At 60.2% G+C, this 12,645-nt stretch overlaps 1 protein-coding gene across 1 annotated transcript; it reads right to left on the reverse strand.

Moving 5' to 3' along the window:
• Positions 1–655: 655 nt before the first annotated feature.
• MYMK (myomaker, myoblast fusion factor) lies at positions 656–8,971 on the reverse strand. The gene is made up of 5 exons (XM_068554048.1): positions 8,837–8,971; positions 5,095–5,209; positions 4,085–4,233; positions 1,443–1,559; positions 656–805 (listed from the first exon to the last, which is right to left on the reverse strand). The coding sequence occupies exons 1-5, from the start codon at positions 8,969–8,971 to the stop codon at positions 656–658; spliced, it is 666 nt and encodes a 221-aa protein (XP_068410149.1).
• Positions 8,972–12,645: the final 3,674 nt, after the last annotated feature.

Here is a 12,645-nt window from a genome sequence, read left to right on the forward strand (position 1 = left end):
GTAGCTCCAGAGCAAAGTGGCTGGAGTGGTGTCAGACCGGGGACAGTGGGCTGGGGTCCAGCTCTGGGCCCCGAATATGCCATCATCCCTGACTTGTTTTGAGAATTAGATGAAATGACGAGTGTGAAGAGCTTGGGCATTCAGTACATGGAAACGGCTTGATTCAGGGACCCGGCTGGAGGGACGCCAAGGGGCAGGCAGGCCTGGGGCGGGGACAGAGTGGCCCCGCTGGCCCTGGCGCGCTGAGCCTGAGGGCAGAGGTCAGGAGTGGGAATACCTGTTTCCAAGGGAAAACAGATGGCGTGGGGAGCACACGGGACTGGGGTGGCGGCAGAGCCCCTTTGTGGCTGGGACCAGGCGAAGAGGGAAGCGGGTGGGGGACAGACGCTGGCTCCAGGGTTCTGCAGACATACCCACTCGTCAGGACCTTGGCCTAGGAGAAGGGAGAAAGTTCTTTTCTTTCCAGCATGGTGCTTAGTACCCAGTAGAAACCTAATAAGTGGATTCTCAAGAAGCAGTCAGTGGGGTGCTTCCCACAGCCCTGGAGACCTCTCAGGATCTGAGGAGGGACGTTTCTCCAGGTCGGGAAGGACGGAGGACTCTCGCCAGGCCTGGGATGGGGCAGGGCAGGGGCTTGGGGCCGGGGGCTGCACAGTTAGATACAAGCACAGCAAAGGGTGGAGCAGTCCAGCTTGGCGGGGGGCCCCGCGCTTCCAGCCTTCTTGTTGACCTTGGGCAGCAGCAGGACGAAGGCCATGGCCAGGGCACAGTGGTAGAAGCTGTGGACGTAGGTGTAATCCCAGTCCTGCAGGGGAGGAGGAGGACCCGTCTGCGGCCTCACCGCCCGCCCTGAAGCCCATCTTCCCTCCAACAGCCCCTGCCCCGCCCTGGGTCCTCGGCCCTGTGCCTCGGCTGCGGGCCTGGCGTGACATGGCACCTGCCAGGAACAGGGGCTCCTCCCCGACCCCCTGGCTTGTCCTCGGGAGTCTGGCCAAGTCCCCTCCTCCGAGAAGCCTCCCCTCACTGGCCAGCCCATGGTGGTCTTTCCCTCCACCAAACCCCTAGATCACCGAAGGTCTGTGCCAATTCACTGGGCCTTTGATGAGGCGGCTGGGGCTCCCCCTCCCCCCTCCCCCAGCACATCCCTTCTCCCCGTCTCCCCTCTCCCTCCCTCCTCCAGGTGTGCCTCCTGCCCCAGGCCCCTTCCGGGCTGTGCACCTCATCAGGTGCAAGCCCTCTGTACTGCCCCCCCACACAACCCCGCGATGCCAGGGGTGCCAGGGAAGGACCAGACCATGATTGGAGGGAAGCACTGTAGTGGGACGCTGCTGGAGACCCCAGGAGGCGCGCGGCCCCGCTCAGCACCCAGCCAAGCAGGCCGGTGCTGACCTGCTGACCGGGGCCCTTGTGGGTGGGCTGCTTCCCAGTCCCCCGCCAGGTACCTCAAAGAAGAAGCGCAGCATGAGGGCCAGCGCCCCAAAGCAGAGGCCGGGGCCTATCTGCTGGGTGTACACGCTCTTGTCAGGATACAGGCGCCTCGTCTCCTTCATCTGCTGCAGCTGCGGGGAGAGGGGCCAGAGGAACGCTCTCAGTTTGCAGCCTTGGGCACTTGCACCCTGGGCATCCTCAGGTGGGAGATGGGGCTCCGGGAGAGGCCCGGATGCATCTGGCCCAACGGCTGCAGGACCCAAGGGAGACCCCGCCTGGGTGATCGGGCTGTGGATGCCCTGGGCATTTTGACCCCACAAGGACCCCCTGCCCCGTCGGCCTCTTGGGGTGAAAGAAGGCCACCCTTTCCAGCCAGAGGAGAACCCGAGGGGACCAGACACGTGGTTATCTACAGCCAAGGGGTACTGGCGGTGTGGGACCTGCCCGCCAGCGTGGCCATGGCGGGTGGGAGATGCGTGTGGCCAACCCTGCGAGACCTCCACTCACTTTCAGAGTCGACAGACTCATAGTAGCATTTCTTAGACACACCCGACCAGCATGTGAAACCTGCCATTCCTCAGACGCTGATGTCTAGAGTGAGGCTCAAGTAGGCGTTTAAATACGTGGGTTCACGTACACTAAAAAGATGAAGTAAATGCGGGTCCACATCCTGAAAACCCGAACCTCTGGGGCCAGGGCGTTTCAGCGCACAGGATGGTTTGGATTTCAGCAAGGTAAACGGTTGCACACATCGTGGACGGTGGATGCCCCTGGTGGGTAGGGCTGCTCCCCATAATTGCACCCCCAACCCCCTGCCAGCGGATCACACAGAGACCATGAGTAGCTTCATGCTGGGTGGGGGCAGGTTTTGTCACCAAATGAATTCTGAAACGATGCCCGATTTTTCAGTTTTCTGAAATTTTCCATTGCTGATGAGGAATCAGGACCTGCCATGTCGCGGGTGGTGTGTGGGTGCAGCTAAGGGAGCGTGACTCTGGGGGCAGCCGGCTGAGGCCCGGAAGCTCTCCTCCAGCCAATCCTGCCCCAGGTGGCGCCCGGGCCCCCGCTCCGCAGCCCCATCACCCATCTCTCTCCACTTCCTGTCGCTGAGAGTTGCTCAAGAAGGGACCAGCCTCCGGGAGAAAAATCAACCCTCATTCCAGGAAACAACTGCCCTTGAAAAGCCAAAATAAACTCCACATTTAATGGTCTAGGAAACACAATTTGAGCCCCAGATGCAGGGAGCCAGGAAGCCCTCTCGGTTCCCGTGGTGCTTCGTGGGGACACTGGCGAGTGACCGCTCTTCTGGCTAATTAGAATCCAGCCCAGATTCAGAGCCGGCCAAGGTCTGCAGGAGGAGCAGCCATCCAGGGCACAACACGGAGCCTTTATCCCACTTCCTGCCAGGGAGGGAGCGAATTATCAGCTCGGAGAGCGCTCTGTGTTTACGCATTCCAGAATGTTAATTAACGTGGCCCTTCCTGGTCCAGACAAGTCAGACCCCAGCACGCTTCCGCCCCTCTCCCCTCTCCGAGGGGCCTCCTGGGTCAGCGCGGGGCCAGCTTGGCTTCCCCAAGATGTGGTGAGAAAGAGGCTCCTTCCCTTCTGCTCGGAGTCAGGACCTGGCCTCACGCTTGTCCTGCCGTGACTTCTTGTTAAATTGCTGACCTCTGAGCCTTGGTTTCTTCACCAACCAACTGGCAAGCTAAATCCTCCGCTCTCTGGGCGGAGAGAGGAGTGGGGCGAGTTTGGAAAGCTCACCCCCAGAACTTTATTTTCCCTCCCCAGTCTGCACCTGCACCAGCTGCCCAGCCCGACCTCTTTCCCCTGAGAACCGCCCTCCTGCTTCCCAGGGCTTTGTTCTGGTCCCCGCAAGGCTCAGTTCCTTCCCTGCCCTGGGGGCCCAGGAAGTACCCCTGGGTGCACCCTGCCCGAGCATCCCTCTTTCACTTGGGCTAGTCTGAGTGGGCTTCAGTCATTGCAGCCAGGAGGGCCTTGTTATGACAGAGGGTGCGGGGAGGCCTGGGGAACCATGTGTAGAAGGCCTCGTGGTGCCAGGCCCCTGGGTGCCCAGCGAAGGGCCATCAGTCTGGCTCAGGCTGCTTCCATGCTCACAAGCAGTTCCATCTTCCGGTCGACCTCACACCAGAACCTCCCTCTTCATCTGAACCAAGCGCAAGCCTCAGCCCCTCCAGGAAGTCTTCCCAGATTAACCCAGGCCACTTCCAATTGATATTGCATCTCTAAACCAGCCATTCTCTTCAATAATAATAACAGCAGTAATAATAATGACAATAATAAATAGTTCAGCACATTAGGAGCCAGGTTCTGTGCCAGTCCTTAAGATGCATTATCTCAATTAATCTGAGAAGCAACCCTATGAGGTAGGTACTGGATTGTAACACCCACTTTACAGATATGGAAACTGAGGCAGAGAGGTTAAGTGACTTGGGTCAGGTCCAGAGCTAGTGAGCACAGACGTAAAACAAACCGGGTTTGCACGGCTGGGGCACCCGACGGTCATTTTCTGTGTGTTAGCTGAGGCCCTGTGTCCAGCCTGCCGACCCACGAGGCAGGAGGTAGATGGAGACCCCGAGGGGGAGGAGTCACCGTCAGGGGAGGGTGCCCCTGACCGTCGGGCTCGCACAGTACGCACCCACTTGGCCGCGATGATGAGGACAGCTGTGCCGATGGGGCCCGAGTACACCCCGTAGCCCCAGCGGTCATGGTAGATCCGCACAGCGATGGTCAGGACGCCAAACATCACCAAAGTCGACCGCTTGGGCTCATCGAAGTCGGCCAGTGCTGCCAGGGAGAGAGCGGGGTGAGGCGAGGGGCCTCCCGTGCCCCTCCTGGCTGCTGCTCCCCCAGGGGCCCTCCCTTCGGGGTCCGGGTGTGGTGTCCCCTCAGCCAGGGAGACCCCGTGGCCCAGCCTGGGCCCCCCCAAGGTCTGAATTGCAGCTGGTTTTAAAGGACAAGCAGGCTGCTGCTTTCCCGTGGACGGAGCAGCCTGGGTTAGGCTGGCAGGAAGCTGCTCTAACACGGAGATCAACGTGCGGGTGTCCGGGAACGAATCTCCCCCACGGGACCCCTAGGACGAAGACGCAAAGACCGCAGCTAGGATACGAGAAAGATCTGGGTCCTGCACAGGCCTGCGCCCGTAGCAGCGAGTCCCCCCGTCTAATGGGGACCGTGTGTCCTGCCATCGCCATGAGTCCACAGTAAGTGAAAAACAGTCGCGGAACCATGTGGTTTTGAATGATCGCATCTTCATAAAAACCTGAGCTAAAAATTGTGTGTGAGTCTCAGGAACAGTGTTGGGGGCGTAAACTCTGAATGTGAGCAGCGGTTCTCCGGGGTGGGGAGGGTGGGGGCAGAGCGCTTCCTTTTTTCCTCTGTACGCCTCCGCTCAGTCTGTCAAAACAAGCCTCTACTAAATGTGCAATTTTAAAAGGTTATGGAAAATGGGAATCAAGGCACTTAAGTGCTGCGCCTACTTTTTCACAGACTGAGCCCCACTCTGAACCTCAGGGTAAGGAAGGGGGTTCTCAGAGATGAGAGGGGGCGGGGGAGGCAGTCAGCGGGCTCGGCTGGCTGAGTGCATGGTGGGCGGCGGGGGACCCAGGTCCCGTGGGCAGGGCTGGGCTGCCGGGGGCTGCCACTCACCCATCAGTGACACCCACATGCTCAGGGCCGTCCCGTAGACGCTGAAGTACTCCAGGATGTCGTGGCGCAGGAAACAGAGAACCGACAGGCCGGGCCCATTGCAGGCGTGGTAGAGCTGCCGGGAAACCCACAGACGGTCGGTCAGCAGGGAGAGGAGAGCTCTGGAGCCCCAGGGCCAGGCCTGGGCCCCGAGCCATGGCCCCGTGAGCTGGGACCTCGGACAAGTCACTGAATGGCCCCATGGCTCTTTTCCCCATCTGAAACATGGGGGCGCAGTGGACTGCTCCCCCATAGGGTCTTGCGGACGAAGCCTGCCGAGGTGGGGACCCTCCCATGTGATCTACACATTCCCTCAACATTCAGGTCTGCTGAGGCCGGAGCCTTTTTCCTTGGGTACCGGTCTGCCCTGCACAGGCCAGTGGGGCCTTCTCTCCCACAATTTACCCCTCTGACCACCGGGCACCTGAAGCCCTGGGGGGCTTGCGAAGACTCAGGTGCTGAGCCTGCCCTGTGGGTTGCCCCCTCAGCAGGTCGGGGCTGGGGGTCAGAGATTTGCTTCTTTAAGAGGATCTCAGGATGCTGATCTCGGGATGCCGCCAGAAGGGAGCCCGCTTTGAGAACCACCCGCCTGCAGCCCTCAGTTTGTTTCTCTTAAGTGAGGGCAGATCGCAGAGACACTCCCGCCCCCCGCCCCCCGCCCCCGGGCAGGTGCTGAACGCAGCGTCCTCTTTGCCCCCCCGTCCTCCCCCACACTCCTACAGTTGTCTGCCAGATACCTAATTTAAGAGCAATTTTAAAGCAAAATGTCCGTATTTTCAAAGCTGTCAACTTATTTCTGGACAACCGTCTCCTTTCGCTTACACATTTCATCATTTTAAGGAATATTTAATGACATGATGTAATTATTTTGACAAGCTCAAGGGCATGAACAAGCTTGGAGACCAGCACAGTCGACTCTTGGTTAGCCCAGCTCAGCTGGATGGAGAGGCGTGCAGGAGAGCAGCCCACAACTGGAGGTGCCAGGGATGCTACGGGTGGGGGAGGGGTGAGAGCCCTGGGTCATCTGGTGAGTCGAGCAAGTTGAGGTCGGTTTTAGAGCTTCCGCTGGCTGCAACTTCACGTGAACTAAAGCTAAGGTGCACCTAGGAGGCATTAACAGACATGTAGTGTCCAGAACAGGGGAGGGGATGGTACTGCTCCTCTCTGTCTGGTCAGACCCCCCCTAGAGAGCTGTGTTGAGCTTTGGATGCTGCACCCTTTGAAGTGCCACCGGCAAAGAACAGGTTGGAGGAAAGGAACCAGGCGGTGCGTAGGACTGTTTAGCTCAGCAAAGAGAAGCTTCAGGTGGGGCGTGATCAAGGTGCTCACATCTCCAGGAGAGAGGAGGGAGAAGAACACTTGTTTCCCATGGCTCTGGCAGGCAGAGCCAGGCCCTATGAGTGACATAGATTCTCTTCTCCTGCCCTCCTGCTCCTTCCAGAACTACTTCTCCCCCACCCCCAGCTGAGCCCTGCTGTCTCTGTACCCATTGTCTCTCTTATGTAGCACAGATCACGATGTACGATTAAAGGCTTAATCACTGAGATTCTGGACGCTGTCTGTGCCCTGTCAACCGCCTCGTCCCAGCCTAGAGCCGGCTCACCATAGGCCAAGTGTTTGCCTGTGAACGCAGTGTCAGGGAGGCTTTGGAGCGGTTTGAAGGAGAGCTGGCCCAGGAGGGGCCTTTCCGCCCAGGCCCTCGGTTCACCCCTGCTGGAGAGGTGGGGCAGGTGAGACTCAGGGGGGAACCACCTGCCAAGGAGCAGGGTGAAGCAGCAGGGGGCCCTCGGCCTCTGTGCCTGCGAGGCCTCCCTCCCTCTTCCGACCGAGCAGGCCTGGCTCTGCGCGGCGCTGGTCGGGGGCGTGGGTGGCAGGTGGCTGGCCGCCTGGCAGGAGAGGGCACGGCTTCCGGAGGCCGGCCTGGCAGGTCCCGGCCGTGAGCTCCGACAAGCGGCTGATTGCCCCTAGGGCTGGGGAGGAGGGCTCCTGTCAAACGGGGACGAGAGCCCCTGTTCCGTGGGGTGGGCCAGGGGACGCCACGTGACACAACACGCTGCACGGGTCCAGCAGCTGTCACAGGACGGTCCCGGTGGGAACACAGAAGACTCCACGCAGGAGGCAGAAGTGGCGATGGTGCCTCTGGGGGCTCTGGGAGAAGGGGCCTGAGTGTGTCTTTAGGCCGGGGACACTTGTCACCGGACGCAGCTGTCCCTGCCACTCTGGCTGGGCGGGGCAGGGCTGGGTGGGCCTCTGAGGCCAGCCGCGGAGGCAGCTGTGGGGTCAGCTCAGCCCCGGTGGGGAGGGGTGGCCTGGCGGTGACTGTGGTTTCGGGGGCGGGGTCCAACATGGGCCTGGAGGACAAGACACCGGCTCCTCTCCCCGGCCCTGGGCCCTTGTACCCACAGAGAAGCCCCCTGTCTGCCTGGCTCTGGTTTCTCATCTGCCGGGCAGACCTCCTGGCCCTCACCCAAGCTGGGGTCCCGCGAGGAGCAAATGAAATGGCTTTCGACAAGATTCCTTGAATGAGCCGGGAGGCCCTGCTGCCTGGGGAGGGGGGCTGCCCGGGGTGGGGGGGCCACGCCGTCGTCTCTCTCACGGCTGGCACTGCCACACGGAGTCCGGGAACCCTCACCTCCCCCAAGCATGCTTCATCAGGGAGTTGGGTTTAAATCAAGGCTGGGTCTGAGGGAAGATGATGGAGGAAAAGAGAGTGGGGCTCCTCTGGGGGTCCAGCAGCGAGGGTGGGTGGAAGGAGCCTCAGAGGCTCACAGACAGGGAGGCAGGAAGGCACTAAGATGTAGAGAGATGATGGATGGATGGATGGATGGATGGATGGATGGATGGATGGATGGTTGATCAGGCAGGTAGAGAGGTGATTGATTAGATATATGTATAGATGACTGATAGAGAGATAGTACATAGATAAGTAGGTAGACAGACAGACAGACAGAAGCTAGAGGGATCGATAGACAGGGCCAGAGAGACACATGAGGGGAACAAAGCTAGGGAGGGACACCAAGAAATTTAGAAAGAGAGTAAATTCCGTGGGGATATGGCTCCAGAAATCAAGAGGGAACCAGACACAGAGCGAGCCAATATGAGAAACACAGAGGGAAAGAGACCCACAGGGAGATGGGGGAGGGGGACAGAGAGAGAGAGAGAGAGAGACAGACAGCCAGACATATAAATAGAAAGAGAAAGAAGGACTCAGAGAGAGACGTAGGCCCCAAGAAGGAGAGACAAGCCGACGTGAGCAGGGCCTCCTGAACTGAGGCCAGCTGCAGAATCCTGGAACCAGATTCCCCTGGCCCTACACGTTCCCCGAGCCCTGCTAGCCCCCTCCTGGGCCTGGAGTACCAGGGAGAGTCGGGGGGGGGGGGGCAGGGGTGAAGAGGGGGAGCTGGAGCCAGGAGAAGCCTTGGGTGGTTGGCAAGAAAAGGGGGACCTTGGAGGGGCTTGTCCCTGGCCCGCTGTGGGCTTGGTCTCACTCACACCAATCCCAGAGTGACTTCCTGCCACAGTTGGGGAAACTGAGGTCCAGGAAGGTGAAGGGGGGCCCCCAGCCCTCTCTCCTGGTCTCTGGGCTCTTTCTTTCACCTCCCCACCATCACCCAATACAGCAAAGTGGTGGAAAGACAGCCCCTGTCCTCCGTCTCTGGGAGGGGGCCCTGGGTGGGTCCTATCCCCAGGCCCCCGGACTTACCGCCACGAAGAACATGGTGAAGAGGTAGACCATGGCCTCCATGTGGAACTGCCTTTTGGCAGCAATGCTCACCGTGGGGAGGAACGCCAGGCTGCTGAGGGTGGGCAGGAGAAGTTTGGCCACGAGAGTCCCCATGGGCTGGCGGGGAGAGGTAGGCGCAGGCCTCCCGGGTCTCCAGGGCAGAGAAGAGAAAGGCAGAAGGCCCGCTGCTTCCACCAGGGGCTCCGGTGGCAGCTGTGGTTTAAATGCCCTGAAGAGAGGCAGGGGTGTGCGCACACATGTCGAGAAGCACATGGAGAGGGTTCAACAGCTGATGTACCATGTGATCAGCACTTGTCTCTGGTTTTTTTTTTTTTTTTTTTTTTTGGATAGGTCAGAGTTGTTGATTCAAGGAGACCGTACTTCTTTTCTCTGAGGCAGCACCTTCGGAGAAGAATCCCCATGAGCACAACCGCCAATGTCCAGCCACTTTCCATCCTGGCCCCGGCCCCTCCCCGAGGTGCTCAGGGGTCCAGAATAAGAAAAGCGCAGACTCTGCGGCTTGAGTCACGCGTCCACAGGGGGCAAGAGGTTAGACGACAACCCAAGGTTCAGCCCATTCTAATCACCAAAAGGACCCTGTAGCTAAGTTTCACAATTTACCAGCCCACAGGCATGTCTGACTCCCCTGCTCTTGCCCCAGACAGGCTTCCTTGGTAACTAAACAAATGAAACTAACATTCTTTTCTATTTGGTTACATAGTTTCAAACCTGAAGCACATAGAACTGGACGATCTCTACCAGTGTCCCCAGCGCAAGGCTGATGCTAGCCGTCTTAGCATTCCTCGGCCTTCCGGAAATAACCTTCCTTTGTTGAAGAGGCCTGCGGGAACTGCCCAGCAGGGTCCCCCCTACACCGCCCCGCCCCCGTTATCCTCTGGCCAAGGAACATGGGAGTGTGTGAGCTACCCACGCCAACTCTCTCTCTCTCCCTGGAGGGACTGCTTGATTAATTGCTTGACTGATTAATTCTTTTGTTTATTTGTTGCCAGCAAAAGAACAGCTTTTATTCCCTTTTATTTTTCATCATGATATACTGGTGTCGCCTACAACAAAACGCACCGATCTATAATGTACAGTTTGATGAGTTTTGACAAGTGCTGTGTGACCACCCCTGCATCCCCGTCACTCCAGGACATCCCTCGAGTCCCCGGCGGAGGCAGCCACTGTTCTGGTTTCTGCCACGCACTTGACTTTGCCTCTATAAATGGACTCATGCGGTGTGCACTCTTTCGGGCTGGCTTCTTTCACTGCCCCGGAATGTCCCTGAGATTCACCCACGTTGTGTCCAGTGGCTTGTTCCTGTGGTCACTGGGTGGCTACGCCGGATTTTGTTCTCCTGGGAATTGGAATCTGGAGTATGGGAACAGCGGGGGCGAGGCCAGGAGGTGCCCATGCATGTCAGTGCCTCAGGGAGAGGCTGCCGGCTTGTCCCACGCCCCCTGGGCCCGCTTGACCCACCTTTCCTTCCATCTGGGAGCTCCCTCACACCTTTCCAGAACTCTCTTTTTTTTATCATACGTTGGCTGGGGGCCATTTCTGCCGTTTGCCATGAAAAGTCCTATTCAGTACACGTGGTCACGTCATTCTTCTGCTTAAGCGCCTTCCAAGGCACCTGCAGCCCTCAGCGTGAAGTCCAAGTTCTCCGGGGGATCGTGGGGCCACCTCCGCCCAGCCCTGTCCCCCACAGCACACCCCAGCCTCCACGGCACGCTCGGACTCCGACCCTCCTCCCGGCCTCCCCGCCTCCCCTGCACACACACGTCCCCCTCCCCTGACGTCTGTGGGGACACACACGTCCCCCTCCTCTGACGTCTGTGGGGACGGGTCCCCACCCGGCTCAGGCAAGCTGGGGTGCTCTGCGCTGGCCCCCAGCACGCCACTCGCTCCCATCCGGGCCTCCCGCCCTCTGTGCGGTGCGGTTGGTGCGGGGCTGCTCGGGGTGTGTGCCCATTGCTCCAATGGCCATCTCACCGCCCAAGCCCGGGGCCAAGCCTGGCACGTGGTGGGTGGTCAGCAGACACTGGCTGAATGAATGACTCTGTGAAAAGAATGAATGAAAGTCCAGGGAGGCGGGGCTGCAGGGCCTTTCAGTCTGGCACTTAGGAGCCCCGTTCCCTCTCCAAATGGAAAAACCAGGTCGTGCCGTGTGTGCAGCTCTGGGTAAGAGGCAGGCGACCCCCTGCAAGCTGGTCACGGGAGCCCTGATCATCCCGGCCCACCTCTCCACGCCCCGCTTCTGCCCAGACCCAGCCCCCAGCCCCCAGCCCCGGCTTCCAGGAGGAGTAGAAATCGTGTGGTGAGGAGATGGATTAGAGGTCAGGTGCTAGGAGAGAACTCTCCGGGGCGGTAAACCCCACTCAGAAGCAGGAAAACATTCCACAGTTGGTTTTGTGCATGACTCTGTGTGTGTGTGTGTGTGTGTGTGTGTGTGTGTGTTTTGCAGCTGTAAACTCCAGGGCCGGGGCTGCAAGCTTGGGGAAGGGAAAAAGAGAAGGGGGAGGTGATGGAGGAAGCAGGAGGGGAGCCGCACATGTGTTGTAATGACTAAGGACCAAGGGGGCCGAAAGTGGCTGCCCCAAAGCAGGGAGACAGGTGGCCAGGCTGGGGGCGGGGGTGGCCCGAGGACCCCCCTGCAGAAAGGCTGGGACTCGAGCGGCCCTTTGGCGGAGGGGGGGGGGCGTGGAGCGTAGAATGGGGGTCAGGGTGCAGCCTGCGTGTGGCTCCCGTCGGAGACCTGGCCGCCTGGAGACAGGCCAGCTGGCTCGGGGGAAGGCATCCAGCTCTCTGAACAGGACTGAAAGGACCCTCGGTTCTCACTGGGGCCAGGGAAGCGATTGGCCTGGGGAGCTGGGTGGGGCAGAGTAGAAGAAGCAGGCCGGTTGCTTTGGGGGTGTTGTGCCCCCAGGCACAGGGTAGGGGGAGCCGGATCGGGCTGGGCTGGGAGCCAGCGGAGACGTGCTCTGGCCTCCCCGTCTTCCGGGCTCCGGTGGTCCCGCCAGCCGACCGGCCGGTGTCCGATACCCCACTCCACCCCACCCTCACCTGCTGGTGCTTGGGCAAAAGCGGACGCCACAGGCGGCGTGCCCGCCTTCTGCCAGGATGCCCTTGCCGGGCTTGCCTCCATGTTCATATTGTAGCCCTGGGCCTCTCCTGACCCCTGGTGCGGGGGGCTCTCCATTCGAAGCCCCACTGCACTGTGTGTGTCTTGAAAACCATTTACACACACAGACATTCATTCAGGGCCGGCATGTGCCAAGCTCTCTTCCTACTTTGTCCCTTTGGGCCGTGTCAGCAGCTGGAGGCGGGGGGGGGGGGGAGGGGGAGTGGGGGTGGACGTCTCTCTCTGCCCATTTTACAGAGGAGGAGACTGAGGCCGGGAGAGGAGGGGAGACTGGCCCCTGGCGCGTGCTCCTAGCCGAGGCCCCCAGGCGCATCCCTCCTCTCCCCAGCAGGTGGCGCTGGTCCCAATGGGACCTGGCAGGGCCTGTCCCGGGCAGGGTGGGGGCCGCTGGCGGGGCAGCCACAGCCTGGGGAGCAGGGAGTGGGAGCCGGTCCGCCCACCCTCCCCTCCCCCGGGCCCCTCAGTATGGAGCAGGCCGGTTTTATAGAGGTGCTGAAATGCCCGGAATGCCACACGGCTCCCACCTCCCGGACAGCTGTCTGTCTGCTCAGCCGGCCCAGCAGAGCAGGGCCGGCTGCTGCATTTGCATGCTCCACGTTTTGAACACCCGACCCGCAGCTCCAGAGCACAGCACAGCAGCCCTTGG

This window comes from Eschrichtius robustus, chromosome 10 (assembly GCF_028021215.1).
Source record: "Eschrichtius robustus isolate mEscRob2 chromosome 10, mEscRob2.pri, whole genome shotgun sequence".
NCBI classification, from domain to species: Eukaryota; Metazoa; Chordata; class Mammalia; order Artiodactyla; family Eschrichtiidae; genus Eschrichtius; species Eschrichtius robustus.

What these genes read in the sequence shown, in the direction of transcription:
- MYMK (XM_068554048.1), bottom strand. Translation starts at nt 8,971, where the DNA reads ATGGGGACTCTCGTGGCCAAACTTCTCCTGCCCACCCTCAGCAGCCTG. An exon ending in TCACCATGTTCTTCGTGGCG is followed by an intron (nt 5,210 to 8,836) that starts GTAAGTCCGGGG and finishes GTTTCCCGGCAG; the next exon opens with CTCTACCACGCCTGCAATGG. An exon ending in TCATCATCGCGGCCAAGTGG is followed by an intron (nt 1,560 to 4,084) that starts GTGCGTACTGTG and finishes CTCTCCCCGCAG; the next exon opens with CTGCAGCAGATGAAGGAGAC.